This window comes from Lycium barbarum, chromosome 1 (genome assembly GCF_019175385.1).
Source record: "Lycium barbarum isolate Lr01 chromosome 1, ASM1917538v2, whole genome shotgun sequence".
Classification (NCBI taxonomy): domain Eukaryota; kingdom Viridiplantae; phylum Streptophyta; class Magnoliopsida; order Solanales; family Solanaceae; genus Lycium; species Lycium barbarum.
The window spans coordinates 157,143,525-157,169,615 of record NC_083337.1 but is presented as its reverse complement, the minus strand read 5'-3'; the positions used below and the strand labels follow the sequence as shown (position 1 = coordinate 157,169,615).

The 26,091-nt window shown below is 36.4% G+C and overlaps 2 protein-coding genes across 6 annotated transcripts; both read left to right on the top strand.

Moving 5' to 3' along the window:
• Positions 1-7,935: 7,935 nt before the first annotated feature.
• Positions 7,936-18,698, top strand: LOC132599808 (probable serine/threonine-protein kinase SIS8). 5 transcript variants are annotated; one of them, XM_060313021.1, is made up of 15 exons: positions 7,944-8,462; positions 8,744-9,078; positions 10,405-10,842; positions 11,549-11,649; positions 12,617-13,599; positions 13,680-13,865; positions 13,972-14,012; positions 14,755-14,823; positions 15,690-15,790; positions 15,984-16,062; positions 16,157-16,255; positions 16,347-16,415; positions 17,393-17,442; positions 17,628-17,804; positions 18,271-18,698. In XM_060313021.1, exons 2-15 carry the CDS (start codon positions 8,830-8,832, stop codon positions 18,404-18,406), a joined length of 2,778 nt encoding a protein of 925 aa, XP_060169004.1. In that variant the 5' UTR covers positions 7,944-8,462; positions 8,744-8,829; the 3' UTR covers positions 18,407-18,698. The 5 variants fall into 5 exon arrangements, with proteins under 5 accessions (XP_060169000.1, XP_060168996.1, XP_060168992.1 ...); XM_060313017.1 differs by having other exon boundaries at positions 7,936-9,078; positions 17,628-17,857; positions 18,271-18,459; XM_060313013.1 differs by having other exon boundaries at positions 7,942-9,078; positions 12,617-13,575.
• A 500-nt stretch (positions 18,699-19,198) lies between these two features.
• LOC132599845 (uncharacterized) lies at positions 19,199-24,086 on the top strand. Its single transcript, XM_060313030.1, has 10 exons — positions 19,199-19,389; positions 19,491-19,560; positions 20,123-20,190; positions 20,513-20,574; positions 21,163-21,244; positions 21,364-21,597; positions 22,264-22,392; positions 22,475-22,536; positions 22,623-22,739; positions 23,880-24,086. Exons 1-10 carry the CDS (start codon positions 19,270-19,272, stop codon positions 23,884-23,886), a joined length of 951 nt encoding a protein of 316 aa, XP_060169013.1. The 5' UTR covers positions 19,199-19,269; the 3' UTR covers positions 23,887-24,086.
• Positions 24,087-26,091: the final 2,005 nt, after the last annotated feature.

The following is a 26,091-nucleotide window of genomic DNA, read 5'->3' as shown; positions in this document are numbered from 1 at the left end:
ATTATTTTAGATACAATCAAGTCATTGGAAGAATATTTTACAAGTAAATCTTATTAAAACATGATTTATAATTTTGAAAATATGGTAAGATACTGATAGTATAAATAATACTAGTATTCTAGAGCCTGTTTGGATGGGCTTATGTCTATAAGCTACAAACAGCTTATAAGCTAAAAAAAATAAGTTGGGTAGTCTAACTTATTTTTTTTGGCTTATAAGTTGTATTCAGCTTATAAGATGCTTTAGATAAGCTAAGTCAAATGGGTCCATTTTTGAGCTTATTTTAAGCACAAAATGACTTTAAGATGACCAGTCAAACACTCAAAAAAGCTGAAAACAGCTTATAAGCAACTTATAAGTCAATCCAAATGGGCTCCTAATTAGTCCAAGCATGAGATTTTTCATATTTATGGATTTAGTGATTTACCTTTTTTGTCTTTTTGTGACTGGAATTTCTTTATGGTGAAGTTGTGTCGCTCACACAACGGATAATTTGGGATGAGAAACTAATGTATTTATAATGTCTCGTGAAGACATTCCCCAAAGAGAAAGAGTTTTGAGCTATAAGTAACGAATGTTATCTTTTTATAGAAGCCTCGTGGAAACTTATTATGGCTAAATACAATGGATGTAAGTTGTACATACGCAAGTCCGGAACCTAAATCACCCGATAAAAGAGAAGTTGAACTAAAATACCCCAACCCCCCCCCCCCCCCAAAAAAAAGAAACAAACTTGATGCCAAACTACTCTTAACGCAGCAAATTGCTGCGTTATTGTACTTAACCGTAAGGGCACAGTTAAGTCCAATAACGCAGCAAATAACTGCGTTATATAACCGTCTTAAAAAAATCACCGGGTTCCACCACTGGTCTCCCACTTCCACATAAACAAATATACAAACCGCCATTAAATGGCGAAAAAGCTCGGGTCCCAATCAAAAAACGGCATTTTAGATTCAAATTTCGTTTGGAAAGTAAAGATTCTCGGTATATTCAAGTTAAGGAACAAGATTCGAAGGTTGAATTTCGGAAAAAGGCGACATACAACTCGATTCAAACAACCCTACAATAAGCTTCGATCAAGGTATTTCACTATGAACTTTCTAATTATTTTGTTAAATACATTATAATTTTAAGCATGATTCACGTTTAGTAGCTCGAATTTCAAAAATGGATTGTCTTTTCGCATTTTTCGGCTCGTTTAGAGCCTGCCATCGTTTTTTTGTCTTGTTAATTTATTATTTGTTAATTGATTATGAATTGTTTATTACTTGTTAATTTGTTAATTGTATAATTAAAAAAAATCTAGTAATCTCCTATTATTTGTTAATTATGCCATTGTTAATTTATTTATTTGTGAAATTATTTATCCCATGTTAAATGTTAATATGCTAATTAATTATCTAATTTTATGTGTTAATTATTTAATTAATTATTAATTAGGTAGTTAATATGATTTCTTGTTAAATAAATTAGTTCTTTATTACTTTAATTGTAGTTAGGAGAATAATAGTTAGCAATTGCTAATTAGTAATTAGTTAGTTAATATAATTTTCCGCACGGTAAACGAGCATTGTTAATAAAATTTCACTAAAGGATTAGTTAGTTAATATAATTTTCCGATAAAGAATGTTAGTTAACATAATTTTCCGTTAAACAAATTAGCTATTAAATTAAAATTAGATATAATTATTCACAAAAATATAATACAACATAATTCTCATAATCTACAAATTTTGAATAAAGAAGGACAAACTAAATCCTTAGTTTTGGATTGAAACATTATTTATATAATTTCCCTATAAATGATTAGTTAGTTAATATAATTTTCCGATAAAGGATTAATTAGTTAACATAATTTCCCTTTAATTTCAAGAATAATGAATAACTTAGTCTGTAGAGATACGACACCTCTATAGATCCCAATGTTCGCCCAGCGCCCGACAATAGATCAGTACTTGCTCTGCAAGATTATCATAGGTCCGAGCTATTATGGGGTGGTGTTATACAGATGGGGACGTTGCTTCATCCCTGGGCTAGATATGGCGTGGATTCTTTTACGCGAGTGCCCCTCACCTCCTCGCGTCTTGGAGATACTGTTACGGGGTGGTATCTATCATTGCCTCTCCGTTGGTCGGGTACAGCATGATTGAGCGCTTGTGACTGCCATGGTTGAGCGGTGAAGGCCGGAGACGCACACCTTTCATCTTCGCACTGGTGAGCCCACGATCACACTTCAGGATATTGAGGTCATGTTTGGATTGCAAATAGATAGATACCCATTATACAGTCGAGCTGAGCCTCCTCCTGGTAATACATGGACGACGGAGTTGACTAGGCTCACCATTTCGTGCATGTGGGCCCCACTACTATCTCAGGACAGAGTCGAGTGAGGATTAGTGCCCTTTGTCAGTATTTCCTTGACTTGCCTCGTGCTCACGACAACACTGATCAAGTGGTTGTTGATCGTCATGCCCATTTGTATTTGCTCATTATATTCAGGGGCATCATGTTCCCGAACACATCGGGTGCCTAAGTCAGCTTACGATATTTGATCTTCTTGGAGTATCTGGACAACTTGAAAGTACTGTTTTGGCGTACCTTTACCGATGTCTATTGGCGATAGCAGCGATGTGTGTCGATTTTTTGCTTTTCTCCAGGTAATATTTTAAGTGTGTGTTCCTTTATTCTAAATATACCTCTTGAAACGACAACAAAAAAATCACATTTTTTAATATCGCTTTCAGTTATGGGTGTGGGATAAAATGCTTTTTTTCAGCCCGTACCTAGGCATGACCTCCCGAATGAGATGCCCTATGCGGGAAGGTGGACGAAAGGGTTTGATCGGGATATGGATATTCACTGCAGTATTCTTCCATTCAGGGACCAGCTTGATTACATGACGGACGATGCAGTGAAATTTTTTAATTTTACATTATTACTTTACTTATTTTATTTTCTACTTATTGATCACCAATTTGTAGTTATATTTTATGCAACTATTTTTATGGAGTCGTACGCTAGTTTTTTGGATAGATTGCCAGCCTTTTGCAGGGTTGGTCAGGCCGTGTGGATGTCGAGATGTCTATTGATAAACCTGAACATCGTTGAGGACCACATGCCTAACCGCGTCTTACGACAGTTTAGGCATCGATGGATTTATACCCCTCGCGTTCATTATGAGCTCCGCCATTACGCGCGGGATGATCGATCAGCCATCAATGATGCATTTCTGACTTTTATGGGTGTCCAGCTCCAGTGTTGGGAGCACGGGTTGGGGAGTTTAGTGGAGGCCGGTCATGCGACTTCCATAAGGGATTACATGCACTGGTACCAGCAAATCACACGCCGCTTGATTGGTAACCCCGCTTTACGTCCCCCGAGGGATATAGGATACGAAGCACTCGCGGGGTAGTATAAGGCGTTGGTAGGTTTATCGCACTTAGATTGATTTAATAGTATCAATTATTACTTTGAAAAATTAACTAATTATTACTGTTGAAAAAAAATACAGCTGGTGACCATGCAGTGACTGCTCATATTGAGGTTAGACCATATATCTAACCCCGAGGAGGCGGGGCTTGCTGAGGAGGTTGTACCGATATCGGAGGAGGGTATCCGGCAGACAGAAGATATTAGGCGTATGCATGATCCTATTCCACAGGGTCAGTATCAGGCAGCGCGAGGAGGAAGACGTCGTAGAGGTGGACGGGAAGTACAGTCAGGCAGAAGAGGTGGTGATATAAGAGGACGTGGTGCTACTAGAGGACGTGGTGGTAGAGGACACCATCTAGTAGATGAGCCCGATGAGGCCGTTCCCATTCCAGTCCAGCCGCAACCGTTCGAGCCCAGCCGCAACTTAGTTGGTCTGTCACTTCATCCCGACCGTCGATACTTGCATTTACGCCGACACGCCTATTTGCGGATATACCCAGGTCTTCATCTCAGCAAAGCCAGAATAGGTACCTTGGGGTACGTGATGACATGGATTGGGATGCGTTTTGCGCGTCATTACATGAGGATCGACCAGTGAGGAATGTAGACGGTCCCAGGTTTCTTGATTTCTCATAGTTTCTTATCTCGGTGAATATTTAAAATACTTTTTTAAAGCATTAAAGTACTTATTTTAAATATATATTATATTTATTATTTTCTCATTTTTCATATTTTAGGATTCGCCGACAGTAGGTCCATCAGAGCCACCCACTCAAGCGTTTTCTCATGAGCATGCCGAGTCACAAGTGTCTTCTCATCATCCTGCCGAGCCACAGGTAATATTTTTAGTAAAACTTAATTTTATTCAATATAAGTTGAATATTACCTCAAACAGCACACCACTCCAGCTTCAGCCTCTCAGCATGCCGTGCATGAGACTACTTCAGATTCAGCACTAGACCTACCTCAGGAGCCTTCTCGGGAGCTTACTCAGCCACCCATTGATACACACATTTGATTTTTTAACAAACATTAGTGTATTCAATATAAACAAAAAATTGGTGCTAAGTTTTATTTATTTTTCAGGTTTATCCTTCAGCGCCTGCAGTCCTGTCTCCCGACGAGGATGATTATGTTGAGGTCCAGTTTCCCAAACTGGACATTCCAAGCGTACCAGCTGTACGAGATCCCAAGAAGAAACACATTATGCTCAAGGGCGCAAGGGGAAGGGAAGAGCGAATGATCATGGCTTAGAGCACCCTGTTATTAAAAGGAGAAAGGGGGATGGGGACGATGGCGAGGGCAGTGGGGATGGTATTAGCCTTAAGCCTCAGGATAGTCTCGAGCATGTCACATGTGGAACCCATCCACGATAGTGTATATGAAATTAAGTTCTACAGTTAGAAGTAAATGTTATATTTTTTGCATTTCTATTTCTATTTATAAATATTATCTTATTCTTTATTATCGTTTATAATTAAATCGTGTGACATCATAAATTAATCATAAAAATCGTGACATATTCGAAATAGAGTTACGCATTAATTTTAAAATAACACGCTTAAATTTAAACCCTAAAAATTTAAAGCTAATGATAGCAAATTTTCAAACAAAAACTTACTTCGAGCACTTTTCAACCACTAAAACAACGATCCGATCTTATGCGTATCCTTGATGTATTGAGCTTACATTATTAATCGCACAAAAAAAAAAGGTTCTATATAAACTATTGACGTTCTGGAGTCTCGAAACATGAGTAATCTATGACCAACGTACGGAAAAATGGTGAAAATTGTTGGAAATCTTACGGAAAATACTTGATCATGAACCTTGTTGGAAGATACTTGATCAGGAACTTTGCAGGAAATTCTCTAAAGCTTGAGGCATGTCAATTAAGACACTGTCCTTAAGGATATTTCACCCGATGTGGGTATATCTCCTAGGATTCAACAATTGAGGCATGTCAATTAAGACACTGTCCTTAAGGATATTTCACCCGATGTACGTGTATCTCCTAGGATTCAACAAGCTCTTCTAGTACAAAACTAAGAGTCAGAATCTAACAAAAATTAAAGGAAAAAATCCAGCACACTAATATGGTATAGAAGAAAGAACTCAAGTAAATCTCTGCTTACTCCAAAAGAAAAGGAGTAGAAATATATAGATTGATAGAAGATGGCTGTGGATGTTTTCAGCGGTAAAAATCATTATTGAAAGTAAAGAGGCTATGGTACATTGATAGCAAATCATGTCCGGACCCCCATTTTGCTAAGAATCAGCATTTGTAACGGTAAATATATCTCATAATAATGTCCATTCAATTTGGATAAACCACATTAATATTGTAAAATAATGGCTCATTAATATATATATTAAAATAATGGATTAAAAACTTCTTTTTGAGATATTAAACTCAATTTTCACAATAAAATTTTTAACGAAAGAGAGTAACTAACCCCCAATTTTTTTTTTTATCAAGGCCAAATAACGCAGGAAATTCCTGCATTAAAGGTACTTTGGTAACAATTTTTTTTCTTGGGGTATTTTGATTTTTATTGGGTCATTTAGGTTCCGGATGTGTACATGCAGGGGCGGAGCTAGCATAGTAGTCGGGGGTGCGGCCGAACCCAGTAACTTTGGTCTAAACCCTGTATTTGTGTTGAAAAATTAATTGAATATGTATAAATTGTTAATTTAGAACCCTGCAACTTAAACGAATTAGAATCCTGAACCCACAAGTCTCAAATCCTGGCTCCGCCTCTGTGTACATGCGCTTACATGTTATCTACCTCTTTTTTTTTCAGTTGACTAAGGACACGTAGTTACACTTACACCTAGGGGTGTCAAATGGGCGGGTTGGGCTGAAATTGACCCAATTAAAATGGGCTGAGGTAATAAATGAGTTGGGCTAACATTGGCCCAAAAGTTACTTGGGCTGAAATGGGTTGGGCTGAACTGGGCTAAAAATGGGCTGGGTCATGACCCGCCCAGCTTGACCCAGTTTTTTTGAAGGGTCTATTTTCTAGAAAAATATTTTTCGAGAAAAATATTTTCGCGGATTTTTCGTGAAAAATATTTTTGAGGAAAACATTTTCCGTGGTAGATATTTTCGAGAAAAACATTTTTCATGAAAAATATTTCCCATCATATTAAACATATTTTCGTGAAAATATTTCCCTTCATATTAAACATACCACAAACTTGTAAGATACATGATACAAGAAAAGTGTATACATAAAAAATAAAAATAAAAAGTAAATCTCAAGCAGTAAATCCAAATTTAAGTAAATCTTAAAAATGGGCTAGAATTGGGCTAGTATTGAGCTAAGATGAAGATCACTTTAAAATGAGCTATGTTGGGTTGGGCTAAAATCAGCCCAATATGAAATTATCTTGAGCCCAACCCATAAAATTTTGGACGAATTGGGCGGGCCATCACCTTTTGGGCCAAATTTAACACCCCTACTTACACCTATTATATGCAGGAGTTAGATGTAGTTGTGTAAAATCATTTGACATTATAAGCATGTGACCAAGTCTTGTAAATATGTTATTTGAAATATGCTTTTTTCATATGTGCTTTTTAAAAGTTTATTTTGAAAAGTACCGGCTTGTGTTTAACTAATTAATTGGAAGAACATTTTTATCAATATTAGAGCAACAACTTTTAAGCCGAAGATCTATCAGAAACAATCTCTCTACCTCACAAAGATAAAAATAAGGTCTGTGTACATCCTATCCTTCCCAGACCCACTTGTAGGGATTATACTGGGTTTGTTGTTGTAGTAGAACAACAATTTGTGCTTGACCGAGGTTTCAAAAGTATTTTTGTAGAAAAGACTATTTTTTCAATGAAAACTACTTCTGTCACTACTCAAAAGCACTATTTTTTTCCTTACTAGAAGTTGACCAAAAACATCAACTTTCTAAAATAAACACTTTTGGCTTTCCACGAGCTTGGCTAAACATGCTGTTAGACTCAGGTAGACCTACATCTTGTAATAAATAAATTTTCATATGCATACATATTAATATGGTATAAATAATTGGACAATCCTATTACAATTATTTTCCCTTTACACAGCTAATAATTTTAGGGAAAGAGGAAAGATTCAAACTCTTGCAACTCAAATTGTGACTTAAATCACTAATTATCTAGCTGGAATAAATTACAAAACTATATCAGAAAATGTTCTTGCACTATTCCTAAAAGAGGTATAGTTTTTGCCCATTTATTTCATCATCATTTATAGAAATGTAATGAGTTGTACTACTATAGTACCAAAGAAAAGTTAGTTTCTTTTCTAAATATTCTACTCAAGTGTAGTTACTGGCTTACAGCAAGTTTACCACTTATTATTGCCACTCTCATTGTTGCAAACTCCTAGTACTCTTGGGAGCCAAAAGCAACCAATAGCTATCCACCATTTCAGTTGTGTGTATATATATATATAATAATAAAATAAAAAAAGAAAGAAAGATCCAAAGCAGGCAAGTTTGTTTTTTCGAATTTCTTTCCTAGCAAAATAGTACTATTCTTTATTCTTGAAAATATGTAGTACAAACCCTTTTCTTTGTTTTTCTGAGAGCAAGAAATTCCTAGGGGTATTGGTTGGTGTAGTGGTACCTCAGAAAAACCAAGTGGGGCTTCTTGATTATTGAGGTCCTACTTCCCACTTGTTGTTTTCTGCCCTTGCCCTGACCCCTTTTCACTTTAATTGACATTTATTTCTACTATCCAATTAGTCTTTCTTCCTTTTTGTCCATTTTCTACATCTTTGTTACATTTTGCTAGCCCTTTCTTGGTTTGCTCTAGTTGTTTATCCAATAAAGGAACAACCTTTTTCAAGATTGTAGATTGGTTTTGTGTGTGCAGAGTATTTTTAGGCTCAATTCTTGAACTTGTCTTCAAGATTGAGTCTTTTTGCTGCTCAGGTGTGAAGTAACCACTTAGGTTCTTGGATTTGATTTGGTCAACTTTTGGAAGAGCTTAAACTCTGCAGTTCTTGTTATTACAGGTCTCAAAGGTAAGTGATTTGTAACTGTGATTCATGATTGGAGTGAGACAATGGAGAGGTTTATGGCCAGCCTTTTTGTTTCTTTAGTACTAGTACTAAGTATTGTGGTTTAGTGAAAACTACAAAAATGAAAAATTTTCTCAAGAAACTTCATATTGGGTCCAATCAAACTGAGGATTCAGAAGGGTCAACATCCTCCTCAAGGAGCAAGAGATTAAGTGATGATTCATCCCCTGAAAAGCTTTCAAACTCAAGAACCTATCATGGGTCTGACAATAAACCTTTTTCAGCAATTTCAGGATGGTTAAATTCAGTTACAAATCGGAACAATAGCCCCAGTCCCCCGTCTTCCTCAAATGTGAGTAGAGGGAATAGAATGGAACATTCTGGCTCTGCGAGTATCAGTGGCACGGATGGTGCTGCTTCAGATGCTGTACAGCGTGATTCGGAGTCTAGCAACTCGAGGGATCCTGGTATAGAGGAAGAGTATCAAATTCAGTTGGCTCTTGAGTTGAGCGCGAAGGAAGACCCTGAGGCAGTTCAAATTGAGGCTGTTAAGCAGATCAGTTTAGGCTCTTCTGCCCCAAAGAATGCTCCAGCGGAAGTTGTAGCATATCGGTACTGGGTATGTTCGTCTCTGTCTATTTGATTCCATTCATATCACAACTCTTAGCTTACTTTGATCTAGGCAGTTAAAGGCATGGCTTAGCAAGTCTGTTATCTTTTAGGTAAATATATTGTATATGCATTTTATTTCACAAACAAAAAAAAAAAAGGAAGAAGAAGAAGAAGAAGGAGGAAATGGACATGTCATTGAATCCCTTATGATCTGACTTAGCATATTGAATTGATTTTACCTTGCTGAGATAAGTTGCGTATGCGTTGGCATCTACTGATTTAGTTGTATCAAATTCAGCCTTTAGAATTCCAGCATTGGCAGTATGATGGTAATGGTAGTTGAGTCTTGATGTTGATTGTAGTTGTCAGTTTCCTTCAGGTGTTGGTTATTAGATTCATTAAACCTAATGCTGAATTAAGCACTTAGATTCTCGGCATTCATCTTCTAAGTCTGGGGTTGGCCCCTTAGCTGACTGGAACATGAATTTTACATAGCTGGTTCAAATCAGAGCAAAGACAAAAAAAACTCTAGTTGATTTCTTATCATCTACCTAAGCCTTGATAGGCAGAGCTACCGGGTACTTGTCCTGGTTGGAGGTAGAAATACCTGGAGGAATAGTCCAGGCACAATAATTGTCACAAAAGGTGAAATTGAAAGAAGTTAAAAGAATAGTTCGAATTGCAGCATTTAGGATGTATACTGTCTTCTCATGGAAGGAACACCAACACAAATACTCATATCATGAGGTCCCTGGGATGTGTTATAAATTAGAACCTATTAGTAACACGAATAAGTTACCGGAAATGAGAATTCAAAATCACCAGTTAAGATAGTGGGAAAAAGCCGAGTTTAGCTTGACTGATGAATTAAGTGATCAATGAGTATAAATACTTGATGGATATAGGTGAGGAGAGAGGGATGACAAGCACGGCCTCTGCTGACATTATTGGACTAGAAATTACGAAATAATCAGAAAAGGATAAGCTTTCAAATGTGGGAGAGGAAACACTGGCAAAGACTACACATGAAGAACACAAGCTGTCTAGATATCATAGTCATTGCAATGCACATATGTTCCGGTTTTTATTATTTTCCAAATTCCTCTCTGGTGTTAAAGTGGAACCAATAGATTTTCCGTCTTAAACAACCCGAAAGAAGGCATATTAGACAGCTACATTATCTTAAATTTTGAGGGATTGATATTGTGGTTGTATAAGTTGCTCTATTGCTTCATCAAATTAGTTTTTAGTTGTGCAAAAGTTTCCCTTTTCTAGTCCTTCTTCCTCTCTAACACATGACATATCTCATTATAGATTTGTCAATGCTTCACAGAATTACAATGCTCTAAGCTATGATGACAAGATCCTGGATGGATTTTATGATCTGTATGGTGTCCTGATGGAGTCCAATTCCTCGAAAATGCCCTCCCTCATTGATCTGCAAAGAGCGGAAGTATTAGACCATATCAGTTGGGAAGCCATCCTTGTCAGTAAAGCTGCAGACTCCAAGTTGTTGAAACTTGAACAGAGAGCTCTAGAGATTGCTGTTGAGGAGAGGTCAAAACTCATAGATTTTTCAGACAGCTGTTTGGTGCAAAAGCTTGCTGCGCTAGTTTCTGACCACATGGGGGGCCCAGTTGTGGATCCAGAGAGCATGTTGCTTGCATGGAGAAGTCTTAGTTATAATCTGAAGGCAACTCTAGGGAGTATGGTCTTGCCTCTTGGTTCTTTGACCATTGGCTTGGCTCGTCATCGTGCATTGTTATTCAAGGTACTAAGCATTTTGGACTCTTAACACCTACAGCAGTATTTGATTATTATAATTAGTGTGATGGATCTTTTAGTTTCTCATAACGTAATATTCCTTGCTTGTTGACAACAAAAATGCATGAAATATCTGAATACACTCATATCACTTCCAAAACCTAATTTACTTATATAGTTGGCTAAGACTAGGAATGTATAACTATTTAAAGAAGGGAATTATACTTGTCGTGAAGGATGATTGGTTCTGTGGATGGAGAATGGGGTATCAGTTCCTCTTGTGCAAAAGTGAAAAAAAAGGATAAAAAACCCACTAAACTCATTTAGGCAGAACGTCAACAGAGGACCATGGTTCAGTTCTAATCCGAATTAACTCCAGTATTTGTTCCCAAGTTCTTGATCTTTCCAACTACTTGTCAATATTCTGCATCCACTGCTTCTGTGTTTGTACCTTATTGTTCTCTTGATCCTTTTTGTAGATATCAATATCTGTATGATTTTACTTGTCCATAGTTTTATTTAGGTTTTATGCATTCATCTCAACAGTGCTTTTCTTTGTCCACTGGAATCTGCTAATCAACATTATTATTTTTATTTTTGATACTTCCTCGTCCGCTTGCTAATGTTCAACCATACCTTTTCATTTGCTGTGATTTGACTATAACGTCCCAATTTTTTTTTTTTTTTTTTTTGTTTAATTGTAAATTGTATAGGTTTTGGCTGATAGTGTGGGGATCCCTTGCCGATTAGTAAAAGGAAAGCAGTATACCGGTTCAGATGATGTTGCAATGAACTATGTAAAGATCGATGGAAGGTTACTGCTATTCACCTTACCTTCTTTCCTTGATTCTATAGTTGCAATCTTTTTCGATTATGTTCTCTCAGTGGTGTACATATTGAAACTTTGCCAGAATTTTCAATTTTCTTTGAAAATTCTTCATTGGTTGGTATTCATTGCACAAATACACCTTCTGGGTTAGTCAGAGCAAGCATCAGCCTTATCAAACATGAAATATATTAGCCAAGTGTCAAGGTAGGAGCTACTTAAGGCGCATGCTTTAACGGAAAAGGTGCAGAATGCAAAAACAAAAAAGATATACATAATTGAAAAGGAAGTGCAATGAAGTGAAATATATGAAGTAAAAACCATGCCATATCGATCTTAAGTTTCTGATCAGATGCAAGATACCTTTTTAAGTTTCTCATTAACAACTAGTTTTTATCACACATAATAACTTTAGAGTTCCTGTTCGTTATTGCTAAAGTGCTCATTTATAAAGTTTCTGTAATAATTAATATATTGTCTCGCAAGCTGCATCTACTGTTTTGCGCCGGGCATCTGAGGCTCATAAACTAACCTAAACTTTAAGAAAGCTTTTGGTTGGCTGGTTTAAGGCGCACACCTTAGCGTTTTCACTGGACCACCACCCCAGCAGGCATTATGTGCAGCTTGGCCTGTGTCTCACTTTAAGGCTGAAGCACCCGTGCCTTTGACAACAATGGCAAGCATACTATTCAAATTTTAAGAATGAACTCATGAAAAGTTTGTTTACTCAGGTGAAAACATTAAAAGCAAAATATCTATAGTAATTAAATTGGAATGTGAATTTATTTCTCCAATTTCCTTCACAATTTGCTGCATTTTATGGTCTTAAATTGGTGATGTTGTTTGTATGCTGCAGAGATTTGTTGATATATTGTTTTTGACAATTTTTTGCTGGAATAATTTCTTCTGCTGGAATTATCTTTTTCTATTTACAAAGTAGATGATACATTTTCAGGGAGTATATTGTTGATTTGATGGCAGCCCCCGGCACAATTATTCCATCTGACACATGTGGAGTGCATAGAGACTGTGAAGAATCTATTCTCTCCATCAGTCCATCCTCCAAAGATGTTGATTCTCATCCGGGTTCCTTCAGTAGTGGGATTGCTTCTTCATTGGAAGATCATTCAGACTATGGAACGGCAGACAAGAGATCCAGGTTTGCAGAAAGCACTATTGCAGAAAATGAATCTCCCTCTTATGGTAATTCAGAACAGCAGATAAAAGCAGAGAAAGAATATTATAATACCGTCCATGATTTTACAAATGCTCTCGATATGAAGGAGCAAGGACAGGAAACTTCTTCGGGAGCTGGGCATACAAGATCTTCTTTTACACATGCAAGATCTCCTTCCTGGACAGAAGGTGTTAGCTCCCCAGCTGTACGCAGAATGAAAGTAAAGGATGCTTCACAGTATATGATTGATGCTGCCAAAGAAAATCCACAGCTAGCTCAAAAACTTCACAATGTTTTACTTGAAAGTGGAGTTATTGCACCACCTAACCTGTTCGCTGAAATCTATCCAGACCAATTAGATGCAGAGGGAAAATCCAGGCTAGAGGAAATAGAAAGTAAAGAAACAGATGGGTTCCAGAAAATCAGGGATCAATCTGATGTGAATCGAGCCCGCTTCTTACCTCCTCTGACTTATCACGGTCCACACTCTAAAGGCAATGCACGCGGACCGTTGGAACCTCAGCCAGATGTGAGAGAAGTTGGTGGACAGCAAGCTCCATTGAAACATAAGGAAAAAATGCCTGTTGCTGCCGCCGCCGCCGCAGCAGCTGTTGTTGCCTCTTCGATGGTAGCTGCTGCAGCCAAGACTACTAACTCTCATACGGACCTTCCTGTAGCAGCTGCTGCCACCGCCACTGCCACAGCTGCAGCAGTGGTCGCAACAACTGTAGCCGTCGGTAAGCAATATGAGGCACTAGGAGGTATATCTGAATTGTTTGTTCCTTTTTTGGAAACATGTGCCATTCACCAGTTAATCCTGTTGTCTTCCTTAATCATGCAGACTCTGAAAGAGTTGATGGAGATGCAGATACTGCTATCAATGAGCAACAGGGAAGTGGTCATTCAGAGGGTGAAAGAATATCAGATAGGTCAAGCGGTAGTGCTAAATCGGATGTGACATTTGATGATGTGGCAGATTGTGAGATTCCATGGGAGGATATCACCTTGGGTGAGCGTATCGGACTTGGTATGACCTGCATCTCTTTTATGGTTTTACCAGATCTGAAAGGTTCTTTGGTGTAGGTGATTTTAGACTCCGTAATCTGACACTTCTCATAATCTCTATGTTCTAGGATCTTATGGAGAGGTCTATCGTGGAGAATGGCATGGAACTGTAAGTTCATTATCCTTGTGCCAATTGGGTTTCTTTTTTTTTTTATTTTGGGTCTGGTTCTAAAGAGCTTTATGCGGTATCTGTTCCCTCCATGCATAAAAAGGCCGAGCTTTCTATTTCATCTAGCTGAATAATTAGATTGATTGCAAGTTAAATCTAACAGATTCAAGTTGAAGGTGAAATTTTCTAGAACTTATTAATGAGAAGATTCCTCTATCTTTTTGCAACTTATTAATGTATGTCATAATTTCTCATAATTTACTAAAATGGAAAACATGAATGAGTCCGTCATAGGTATATTTTGTTATATTGGTTTAATCTATGTGATGCATAGTTGTTGAAATCTGTTATATACTTGTTTGCAGTGGATATAGAATCTGTATTATCTGCTTGCTTTCCCTTTTTTCATTTTCATAAATTTTGGGGAGTCTCATGCCTCTTTTGGAAACTCTCTTGTGGATCACTTTTCCATTACATTCTAGAAACTGTTTAAACTTCTTCAAATCTGATATGATGACGCCTCTGCTATTTCAACTGCTGAGTTGTTTGCTGGACATGTCTGGTTCTGGGTCAAAACATGTGTTGCATACACATAATCTTCTAGTATAGCTTATCTTATTCGTTCTTGCATTCATTACTTACTGTCATCAACTATAAATGGAAACAAATAAGTTGCGCTTATGTATTCCTCATTTCTTCAACTTTGAATTAAGACAAATAGATTAAGCCTTCTTATTTTCAGGAAGTTGCTGTGAAGAAGTTCCTGGATCAAGATATAACTGGTGAATCCCTTGAAGAGTTTAGAAGTGAGGTATTACCCTTCTTGACTAACATAGGCCACTATCAGTGTTTTAAATAGTACAATGCCTGAAACTACTATCATGTCCTCAGAGATCTTAATCTTGAACAAATTTTAAAAGCTGATGGCAAAATCTTGAATGAAGTTATTGTTTTCAGTCAAATGCACAATTAAAAGCTGGTGTTTCTTCACATAAGGTGTAGTGACTATGCAAATAACTAAATATGTTCAATCAGTATGAAACCTGTTTTCTGGTCTATATACAAGTTCCATTCATCTATATAACATGGGTATGGATGCAGGTATTGAATTGGAAAAGGATAACCTTATGATGACGCGGATTTTTTTTTGAAATTATTGGAATACAATGCTAACCTGCGGACTGCAGTATATTACTATTTATATCAAATACGTAAAAAGAATATTGAGAGAAGCATTCACATATTAACTTTCGGGCCAAGGCCCAAGTTTTTTATTGGAAAAGGCAAGAGTGACAGTTCTGCTGCATTATTACTGAAGCTGGTGAACATTTTTGTTCCTGATGTAATTTGGGGTTAAACCATTCTCTAGACGAGATGACTCGGCAAGGAATTACCACTAGTTACTATATATCATGGTGATTTAGCTATTTATATTAACAGTTCTGCTGCATTATAAACAAATGATGAACATTTTCACGAGATTTGCTTTCTGAAGGCTGTAGCAGGAGATATTGTTTGCATTAATCCAATTTAATCAGTTTCTGTCACTAAATAAATCCAGTTTCCCCTAGCTGTGGTGATAGAATCACAGTGCTTCATCTTCTGATGTGTTACTTAGCCTAACTTCTTGATTACCATTTGATTTGTATTCTCTATATTCATCTTGTGGCTTGCAAGGTGCGGATCATGAAACGACTCAGACATCCAAACGTTGTTCTATTCATGGGAGCTGTTACTCGTTCTCCACATCTTTCAATCGTTACTGAGTTTCTTCACAGGTATTTTAAATACTACGGGCTGAAATTTTGAAGATAATTAAATTATACCTCATTTTTATGGTGGTTTTGGTCGTCAGTTAATTTGAAGTGGCGGTTGTATGTTAACTTGGAAATCTGAAATAGAACCATCAGTTAGCTGGGAATTGGGACTGGTAATGATTACTTTGAATTCATAATATATCTTCGTCTGCAGAGGTAGTCTATACAGATTACTCCATCGACCCAACAATCAGTTAGATGAGCGCAGAAGGTTGAGGATGGCTCTTGATGCTGTATGCTCGACTTTTGTAATTTTTAATTTCTCCATCTGTTCAATCCTTCTATAGTTTGTGACTTTCTGGTGAATGTGCTTTACTAAATTAACAGGCTCGAGGGATGAACTATCTACACAACTGCACTCCGGTGATAGTTCATCGAGATTTGAAGTCTCCGAATCTCCTAGTAGATAGGAATTGGGTTGTGAAGGTGGACTTCCTTTAACTCTTAAACCTCGGAAATTTTACTGCTTGCTTTTCACTAAGAATCCATGTGATATTTTTTAATTTCTGACTCTTAGGTATGTGATTTTGGACTGTCAAGAATGAAGAACAGCACATTTCTTTCTTCCAGGTCGACTGCTGGGACGGTAAGCAGGATAGTTGAAGTCTAATGCTTTTTCTGTTTGATCTGCAATAAACATGCACCTTAGGACATTCTTAGAGCTGTTGGTCTTGCCAATATAGTTTTGACATCTTTTGATGTTTGATATTTCTTTTCTATATAGTGTTTTTTGTTCCACACCTTGCCTGGTATTTCTTTGTAATCTTTTGATGGTTGATATTTCGGCCCTTGGAGAAGATAAGGTGTTGTTGGTCCTAATACTCTCTGGCTTCTGAAGGTGTTGCGATTGACATGTTTCTCCTTCAAAATATTGTTGCTATGATCCAAGGTGTGAAAAATAACTTCATGAGATGTTTAGCTTTTCAGGGAAGAGTATCTCGGCTTCCAATTCTATATCTAAAAACTTGATTTCAAATTTATCAAAAATAAAATAAAATATATACTTTGTTGTTTGTGCACATGGTTCATTCTCCTAGAACAATACCAGTTTCTGTTTTGATATTACTTATGCTGTTTTATATGATCTTAGAAATAGAAGTGAGTTTTCTCATTCTTTAGATCTCTCAAGGGAATTAGCTGCTGCTTTGCTGGAATATATTTGCTCATGTTGGTGATTGGTGATGAGCCAATTATGATTAGAAACAAAGCTGTACTATTTGGTGTTAACGTGGAAGACACTAATTATAATTAAGCTTTGTGCAGCACAAAATAATTGCAATATTGAGGATAGAACGTTAATGCTAGCAGTAGTACACCAATTTCCTTTAGATATGTGGAGTATTTTTTTTTCTTTATGAGTTAACTTTACATGCACTGAGTGTAAACTTTTGGTTATTTAGTGCAGATTGGGTACTGTTTACTTTTTATTCTTGTTTATAAATCTTTTTAAGATTTTCTTTTGTACTTTTGAAATGTGAAACATTTGATTATTTTCGATGCTTGCTATTTATGTAATGGTTTTCCACATCAGATCTGATAATTCTGTGTCATTTTGTTTCTCAGGCAGAGTGGATGGCCCCAGAAGTGCTGAGAAATGAACCTTCAAATGAAAAGTATGTCCCAAAAGCATATTACCTGACTGAAAATGTTGAATAAAGATGCAGTATAGGGATTATAGAATACATCAAAATTTAGTAACTATTCCCATCGATATAGGGTGACAGTTTGACAAATAAGTTCATTCACTCTGTCTTTTGGTATATCATTGCTGATGTTGATTATCAATTGTGCCATGCAGATGTGATGTATATAGCTTTGGTGTCATACTATGGGAGCTCTGTACTTTGCAGCAACCATGGGGAGGAATGAACCCAATGCAAGTTGTTGGTGCTGTGGGATTTCAGCATCGCCGTCTTGACATACCAGAGGATATGGATCCGGCTATTGCAGACATTATCAGGAAATGCTGGCAAACGTGAGTTTCTCTAGTGTTTCAGTCGTTTCTGTCTTGAAGCCACCGACCTGGAGGTTCTTCATTATCTTTTGCTCTCTAATTCTGAATTTTGATCAGTTGGTTATAACACAACATACTGGATACATAGGATTTACACTTAGACCTCTCTATAACAACCATACTCTATAACAACATTTCACTATAACAACCAGGTATTCTATGGAACCGATCTTTCATGTTATGTTATATTTTATGCTCTCTATAGCAGCATTTCGCTATAGCAGCCAAAAAGAAAAATCCAAAGAAACAACACCGTTATAGAGAGGTTTGACTGTGTATAGCCGACCTCAACTAATTTGGCATTGAGGCATAGTTGGTTGAATGATTGATTATAGTACAACATATACATAGCATTTATATAGCCGACCTCAACTAATATGGGATTGAGGCGTAGTTGAACGATTGGTTGTGCTTTTTATATGTGCAGAGATCCAAAGTTGCGGCCTTCATTTGCCGAGATTATGGCTGCTTTGAAACCACTACAAAAGCCTATTACTAGTTCACACGCACCAAAACCACCAGCTGGCAGAGGTTCGGGAAGGGTCAGCCATCGCGAAACTTAGAAAATCCAACCGCGGAGCAGGGCTAGTACCGAAGAACGTAAACAGACGTGTATTTTTCGTTGGAAAAGACAGGTCCAAATTTGAGCACAAGAAGCTAAAGGAAGACATTAAAGAACCTGACAATCACATACTTCATATTTAAGCCAATTGTGATTCTTTTGTTTAATCCCTTTACGAGTAGTATTTTTGGCATTGTTCCCCCTAGTCCTCAAAATTGTCTATCTGCCCTTGTATATTCATTTTGAATCTCTTGTGTAATTAAAAAAGAAAAAAAAAGTGTTGCTTAGAAGAAGCTCAAGCTCTTTTCTCCAACAGGTGTGAACAAGTTAAAATGAGAACTGAGAAGCATGTAGTAACTAAAAAAACGAAAAAGACAAAAACGCCTCTTAACGGATTCAAAACAGTTTAAATTTATCCTCGACTTTTATTTCCCTTAATTTTAACTTTGGGTTAAAATACCTCTCCTTCCACCTGTTGGATCCAATTGTTCTTTTATTTTTCGCATTAAATTGCCCCTCCTTCCCCCTATTATACCCCAAATTGTCCTTTATGGTTAAAAATACCAGCCTTTTAACAGAACTATGAGATGATATGTGAGGGGTTTTAATTAGATACCAAGAAAATTAAACTTTTTTTTAGGAAACACATCCTAACTTGTACTAAAATTTGAAAAGATAAAAACAAAAGGAAGGGATCAAAAGTGATACACTAGCCAGATAAACAAGAAAGGAATCAAAAGTCATGAAGAAGAGAAAATGTCCATCAAAAGGTCCAAAAATTCCACAAGAAAATCCTAAACCACACAAAAAGCCAGTCGAATATGAGGACAATACTAGTGGTGACGTATAACGTTTATTCAGAACATGGTCAAATACAGTATAAGTAAGCATTTCTTTAAACCAAAAAAAAAAGAAGGGGAATTAGGAGAGTCAATGGGGACAGTTATCGACTCCCATTTCTTGGGCCTAACTGCCATTGTTACAGTAAAATGATCATCTCCTTTGCTTTCTTCATTCTTTGTTCCTTCACACGTTTACATAAATAAAAATCACTCTAATTCTCACGTTTGTCTCTATCTTGGCAGGTGGCTTACCAGTTAATCTTTTTTATAATTACAGCACTCCTCAAGTTTGATAAAGTCACTGACTTCGCTGGTAACAACTTCATCTGTTTCCCTAACATTTTTACAGTTCTTGTCAAATTTATATATCACTATATTGTATTGCTGTACAAGTCAAATTTATTGTGTTTAAAGTACTATCATTTAATAACAAAGGATATTTCTTTTTCTTGCTTCTGCTTCTTGAAACTCAATTCTGGTTTAATAATAATTGGTTTAATCATGGCTTGAGAATGTTCAATGGGTTCTTATAAGCTGATGCGGCATTTTGAAAAAGCCATTACCGGATCTTATAACTTGAGAATGACTTTAAGGTTATAGTCTATAAGATTGAGTTATTTTATAGTGACAAATGAAAGTTGAGTGACTATTATAAGGTGCACACTTAGTTGGATGATACCGGTGAAATTAACCACTCAGGAGATCATTGTGTTCAGATTATATTGCTGAGTTAAAAGAGTCTACTACCATATTTATATAACCAGTCATGCTATATTCACAGTTCACCACAGTACTGCTAAAAGCAGCTAAATTAGAACCCTGATCTCTGACTTTTACTAATAGTTAGCGTCTGTCCTTTTCTCATCTGCACACAGGAGGAACAAATTTTATTCTGCTTGCAGCATTAACTTTGATACTAAAGGGTTCATACAATTTTCGACAGGTAAGTTTTTTCCTCAGTTCTGATTTGACTAACACTGGTTTAACAGTGTCAAATTTCCTCTTTGTCCCATTTACCTTTAGTCATTTGAGATGGGAATTTTGCTTTCAACTAGCACTTCCATGCTTTGTAATGGAACTGCACTATTTCTTCAATTTGAGAATTTCTTGTTCTAAAGAGGTCAATCTTTCGAGTTTTTATGTTTTTGTTGCACATATTGGTGCCATTTTGTGCATATTCGCATCAAGAATGAGCTCAATTACATATTGAAGTGTGCCCGAAGGTTGTTGCATATTTTTTCAAGTCTATTTTGTTGTTCTTTCAGGTGGTTTTGTCTGTATTTGTAGTGATATGGGGCCTCCGACTGGGGCTATTTCTATTAATGAGGTACAACCACCATTCTATCGTATGTCATGTGATAGTTAAAGAAAATGGACAATTGCTCTTTTCATATTAGATCCTATTCCGTTTTTCTCACAGTTCCACATTCATAAAATTCTCTTACATTGTTTCCATGCTCTAGTTGTGTGTGTAGCATCCTTTTTTTGTAACATTAATGTTGCACTGTCTCTACAATTTTGAAACAACAGTATCATTAATACTCTTAGCATACCTCCTCATTTAAATTTCTGTCAAAATGTTACCTCAGCTTCTTTACAGCATGAGCATTCTCTATCCTTTTCTTCTCAACTTCATATACTATTTTAGAAATCATATGATGCTGACAAGAGGTCATAATGGAAAAGAGCCATCAGACAATCATGGGTAAAATAAAGACTAAATAATGCAGCATGATGCTTTGCTTATGAGCCGTCATAATGGAATATAGCCAATAAGAAGGCTCAATCTTGCAAAAGTAATATGATATTTCAGTTTGCTTGATGACAAAATTATTGTGTTCTGTAGAAAAACTATAGCAATATGTTTTTAACAGACATTACAGCCTCTAAGATTTGCCCTTTTTGTTCTAATCAGGATATTACAGTGGGGCGAGGATAGACGTTTTGATGATCAGCGTGACAATCTGGGTAAATTGGCAATATTTTGGATATTTCAGGTTCATTTTCCTTTTTCAAAACCATTTTACCAAATTATCTTGCGTATCGCGGGCTACGCTTACAGCAAGATAACATTTTTCTCACTTAATGTGAATCACATTTAAAATTTCCATTATAGGCAATCTGGGTATGGACTGTGAGTTTACCGGTAACAGTTGTTAATGCAAGTGACTACCAGCCATCTGTTCAGGCGGTAGACATCATTGGTTGGATTATGTGGTCTATTGGAATTTTGGCTGAGATTACAGCTGACCAACAAAAGTTGGCATTCAAAAACTCCACAGAGAACAGAGGAAAGTGGTGCAATGTTGGACTTTGGAAGTATTCACGTCATCCAAACTATTTTGGCGAGGTTATACTTTCAATTCTCTCTTTTGTATTGCTGGGATATATAGAAAGTATTCTGAATTTGATATTCTTGGGGCTAAACATGTTGGCTATAGAAGTCATTTGCCTCTGTGCTGACTGCTGAGGATCAATGTATGCACAAGCATTACATGGGACATCAAGGTTTTAATCCCTATATTATCCTACTTATCTTCATAAAAAATATTCCCGTCACTCAAAATTTGAGGTCCTACTTCCCTTTCCAGTTAGTAGTAATATGATGCCCATTTTTCTTAAATAGAAGTATTTTCCATCCATATGCTTTAGACATCTAAATCTTCGTGTAAACTAATTTTCAGCTCTACTATACTTTACATTCTTTGAAGTACCATATTTCAACTTTCTCTGCCCAATCAACATAGGACCAGTAACGGGGGACGATAGGAGTAATATAAATTTATAGCAACAGGTTGTCATCTTACACAGTGCTGCGCACAAGTCAAATTCTGAAGCTTACAGCTCATCGGTTTCCATCACGCAACATTTGGTTACCTCTTCGTGATGTGTTTATTCCATGTTTTGAGCGATGTAAAGTGTTTTCCACATGACAAATCTTGTTTTTCAAATGAGAAGTACAGAAATGCTTATTTGGATTCTTGCAATCTTCATTTCTTGGTTGTATTTTCTTCAGATCCTTCTATGGTGGGGAATATTTGTGGCTTCGACACCAGTGCTAGAGGGTGCTGAATGGCTCGTTGTGCTAGGACCAGTATTCTTAACGTTGCTGCTACTTTTTGTTAGTGGCATTCCCTTACTTGAGGTGCTGTTATTGACTTGTTACTCGTACCTCTTACATGCCTCTTCGATCATGACCTTATACCATTAAAGTATACATTAAACAGGAATCAGCAGACAAGAAATATGGAAATGTGGCTGAATATATGTTATATAAGAAGACGACAAGGTCAGCTCATAATCTATTTCTCACTGGTGTTTCCCTCATTGTAGATTGAAAAATGGTAATATTGATTAAAAAAATGATTATGTCAGCCCTCTCATTCTGCTCCCGCCTGGATTATATGGAAAGCTTCCTCCATGGTTCAAAACCTCATTCCTTTTTGAGTTTCCTCTATACAGTCGCAATCTTCCCCATGAAGAGCTAAGCTGGTAAAAATTCAATCTTTTACTATGGAAATTTTTGTCAGTGTTGAAATGTGGTGTTTTACATAATCTATTTCACTCTAGTTGTTATTCTTTACTTTAGGAAAGCACTCACTTTGAACTTTGGGAAAGGTGACTTCAAGTGCTCTACAATTTGTTAGTAGATATACTATCTACATTGTTTTTTGCTTGGAGAAGAGCCTCAAATTTTATACTACTTAGTTGAACTTAACTATTTTTGAGTTGCTAATGACTGGAAGGTTTCTTATTCTTTATTGGCAATAGATTTGGTCCTTGTCTAACACTGGGATAAGTTGAGGAAGCATATCACTTGATAGAGATTGAAACAAATAGAAAGATGATGAGTGTTGACAAGACATAATATTTACTTGAACTAGTTTAACTGTCGCACCAATCTGTTCTAGCGCAATTTTTTTTTTTCTTTTTAAAACAAAGAAGGAAGATCAGCAAGATGATGTCTACATAATCAAAATATTTCCATCAGTCTATTCAATCATAACAGCCCGATCACAGTGGCCGCTTCCGCAAGCTAGCACGCCATTCTTCTCCTTTTTTCTTGTGCCACTTGCCTTTCTGCCCCCTTTCTCTCCTTTTCTTCGCTCCATTTTACATGCATAACTTATCTATCTTAACTTAGAATCTGAAGCTAAAATTGAAATGATTCTGACTTTATTTCTCCTGTTCTACTGTCAAATGGCCCTTCTCTTTTCGAGCTTTAAATCTCAATATTTTGTTCAACAACTAGAGTGAAAATCAATAAATGTTGGGCATAGATGGTTCTTGGATTTGGGTGGTATGGTTGCATAACGAGGTGAGGCCGGGGGGAATGTGGTCAGGGCTAATTGGCTTGTACTATAGTGAGTTCAATTTGTTGTTTTTGGCTTTTATTTATTCATTAAGATGTTTTCTGCCAAAATCCTGTTTGTTTTCTCTTTCCAATCACTTGAGAGCATAACAACTCCTGATCCTTAGATATATTTTAGCTTGTTTCGACTTGCAAATATGCATCCATTGCCTCTAATCTGGTGCCTGTATTCTGATTTTGTTTATTTGCTACATTCACCTTTATGTAGATGACTTTATTCTGAATTCATATGGTAATTTAATATTCTTTGCGAGGTACAGTAACTGACCAGCAATGAGGCAATACTGAATGGAAGATGAGGCGACAGCTTATGTTCTGGTGTACCCTCTTCACTTGATTATTCACATGATCCACCTTTAGCTGCTCGGAATGCTATTTAATCAATTATTTGTTCCCATCATTCTCTATTTGTGTTGACAACTGCATTCTCAAATATCAACTTCTATTCAATAGTTTATTCTTTTTCATTCCAAAAATATTTTAAAACCATAGTTTCTCAAAATCATTTGTATGTAATTTGAGAAAATACTGGGGGGTGGGGGAGGGGGGGGACTAGTGGCGGAGCCAAGAATTTGATGAAGGGTGTGCAAATTTTCTTTTTACTTGTGTTAAGGGTGTGCAAAATTGAATATATACTCATTATAGCTAACATTTAACCTATGTACACCGCGTAATTTTCCGACGAAGGGTGTGCACTTGACCACCCTTCGCCGAAGGTGGCTCCGCCCATGGGGGGGGGGGGGACACTGGGGCGGTTGGGGAGTCGGGAGGAGACAATGATCCTGGAATGCAATTTATGATCCCTTCCATAAGTTTTTGGACCAACCAAACATGGCACTCATGGTAAATTGAAAAATATTTTCTGTCGAACACACCCTAATTGTATATACAATGACCATAACTTCTGGAAAGTCTCTCTTTGCAAATAATAACAAAAATCAAAACTTCTAACGACAGTAAAAACTAATCTATTGCTAGAATAGAAATCGTAACTCTTATACAATTTGAACGCTGAAATTAAAATAAAATATTATAGATCTCATCCTAAAGTACTACCACGAAAAAATCAATTAAACCTACTAAAATTTTGAACAAAAAAAAAAAGTTTATTGACCTTCTATTCATACTTGATGCCTGCAAATATCTACTTGCCACCACAGCAGTGCCAAAGTAAAATGAGGCCGAATCGTACCAGACTTGCAATTAAAGCGATTTTGACACATAAATTTAACTTATGTGATAAACAGGTTGGTGGATTGAATGCAAGGTAACATATGAAAACGAATACAAATATTTCAACAACGGTATAGAAAATGTTGCAAAGACATGCTGGAAAACCAAGACAACAAACTGCTCCTACTGCACGTCCTACCTCTACGTTTGCCATCTTTTGTACGGAGAGCTGAGATTTTGACTTTTATACCCTTCAGTAGTGCTTAAGTTATTGATAAATTATGCTTTTTGGTTCTCATAATAGATGATTCAGCATATTTAATTAATTAAAATATGTGTTTTTGGTCCCTACTTTTCTAACTTTCAATAGTCCTTAAGTTATTGATAAATTCTGCTTTTAGTTATTGTGATATATGATACAACATATTTAACCTTTAATTAAGTAAAATGTGTGTTTTTTTTGTCCATACTTTATACCCTTCAGTAGTCCTTTAAGTTATTGGTAAGCTCTGCTTTTGGTTTTTGTGGCATATGACTCCACATTTGGCTTTTAATTAATTAAAATGTGTTTTTTTGGTCACTTCAGCTTCATGTATAAAATATGTTATATTTTATTTATAAAATGATATTACTGTCAAATATGACTAATAATACAAACTTAACGTAACACATGAGTAATTAAGGGATGAAACAGTTAATAATTATGGTAAATTTGTGAATATACACAAGCAAAGGGATCGAAAGTTCACAATTAAATCAATTGGAGATTTAATGTGCTTAGTCAGGTATAATAGGGACTAAAATTAGAATTTACCAATAACTGAGGGACTCTAAGTGTTATTAACCCTATTAAAAATAAAGACTAGTTAATATTTATTAGATTTAAGATCGTAATCACGACTAATTGTATGCCAAGTCTAAATTCATGAGTTTTAAGGAAATTAGGATCCTCCAACGGTTTAAACTTGAAGATATGGTCTTTGACTTGGCACGTTCACACAATCCTTTTAAATTAATTAAATTGATCTCCCTTAATCAAAATTATAAGCTCCGTTGGGTAACTATCTGAAGACTCCATTATGCACGTAGGAGTCAAATTCGCAATGGATTCTCTAGTCTCTAATCGCTTAATTAGCAGTTTCAATTCAATTAGGAACTACTGCAGACTTAAATTTATCATTTTTTTTTTTTACATGTTCTCTTAGTCTCAGGAAGCCAACACTTAAACGCATACTTTAAAGTTTAAGTGACAATACATCTATGGAAAGAAAAGTGACAATATCTGTGATATGATCAGTT

Coding starts and splice junctions, on each gene's coding strand:
- LOC132599808 (XM_060313009.1), top strand. CDS start 8,581: ATGAAAAATTTTCTCAAGAAACTTCATATTGGGTCCAATCAAACTGAG. Junction 9,079..10,404: donor TTGTAGCATATCGGTACTGG/GTATGTTCGTCT, acceptor AATGCTTCACAG/AATTACAATGCTCTAAGCTA. Junction 13,866..13,971: donor GGGTGAGCGTATCGGACTTG/GTATGACCTGCA, acceptor TCTATGTTCTAG/GATCTTATGGAGAGGTCTAT.
- LOC132599845 (XM_060313030.1), top strand. CDS start 19,270: ATGGTCAAATACAGTATAAGTAAGCATTTCTTTAAACCAAAAAAAAAA. Junction 19,390..19,490: donor GCCTAACTGCCATTGTTACA/GTAAAATGATCA, acceptor CTATCTTGGCAG/GTGGCTTACCAGTTAATCTT. Junction 21,598..22,263: donor ATCCAAACTATTTTGGCGAG/GTTATACTTTCA, acceptor TATTTTCTTCAG/ATCCTTCTATGGTGGGGAAT.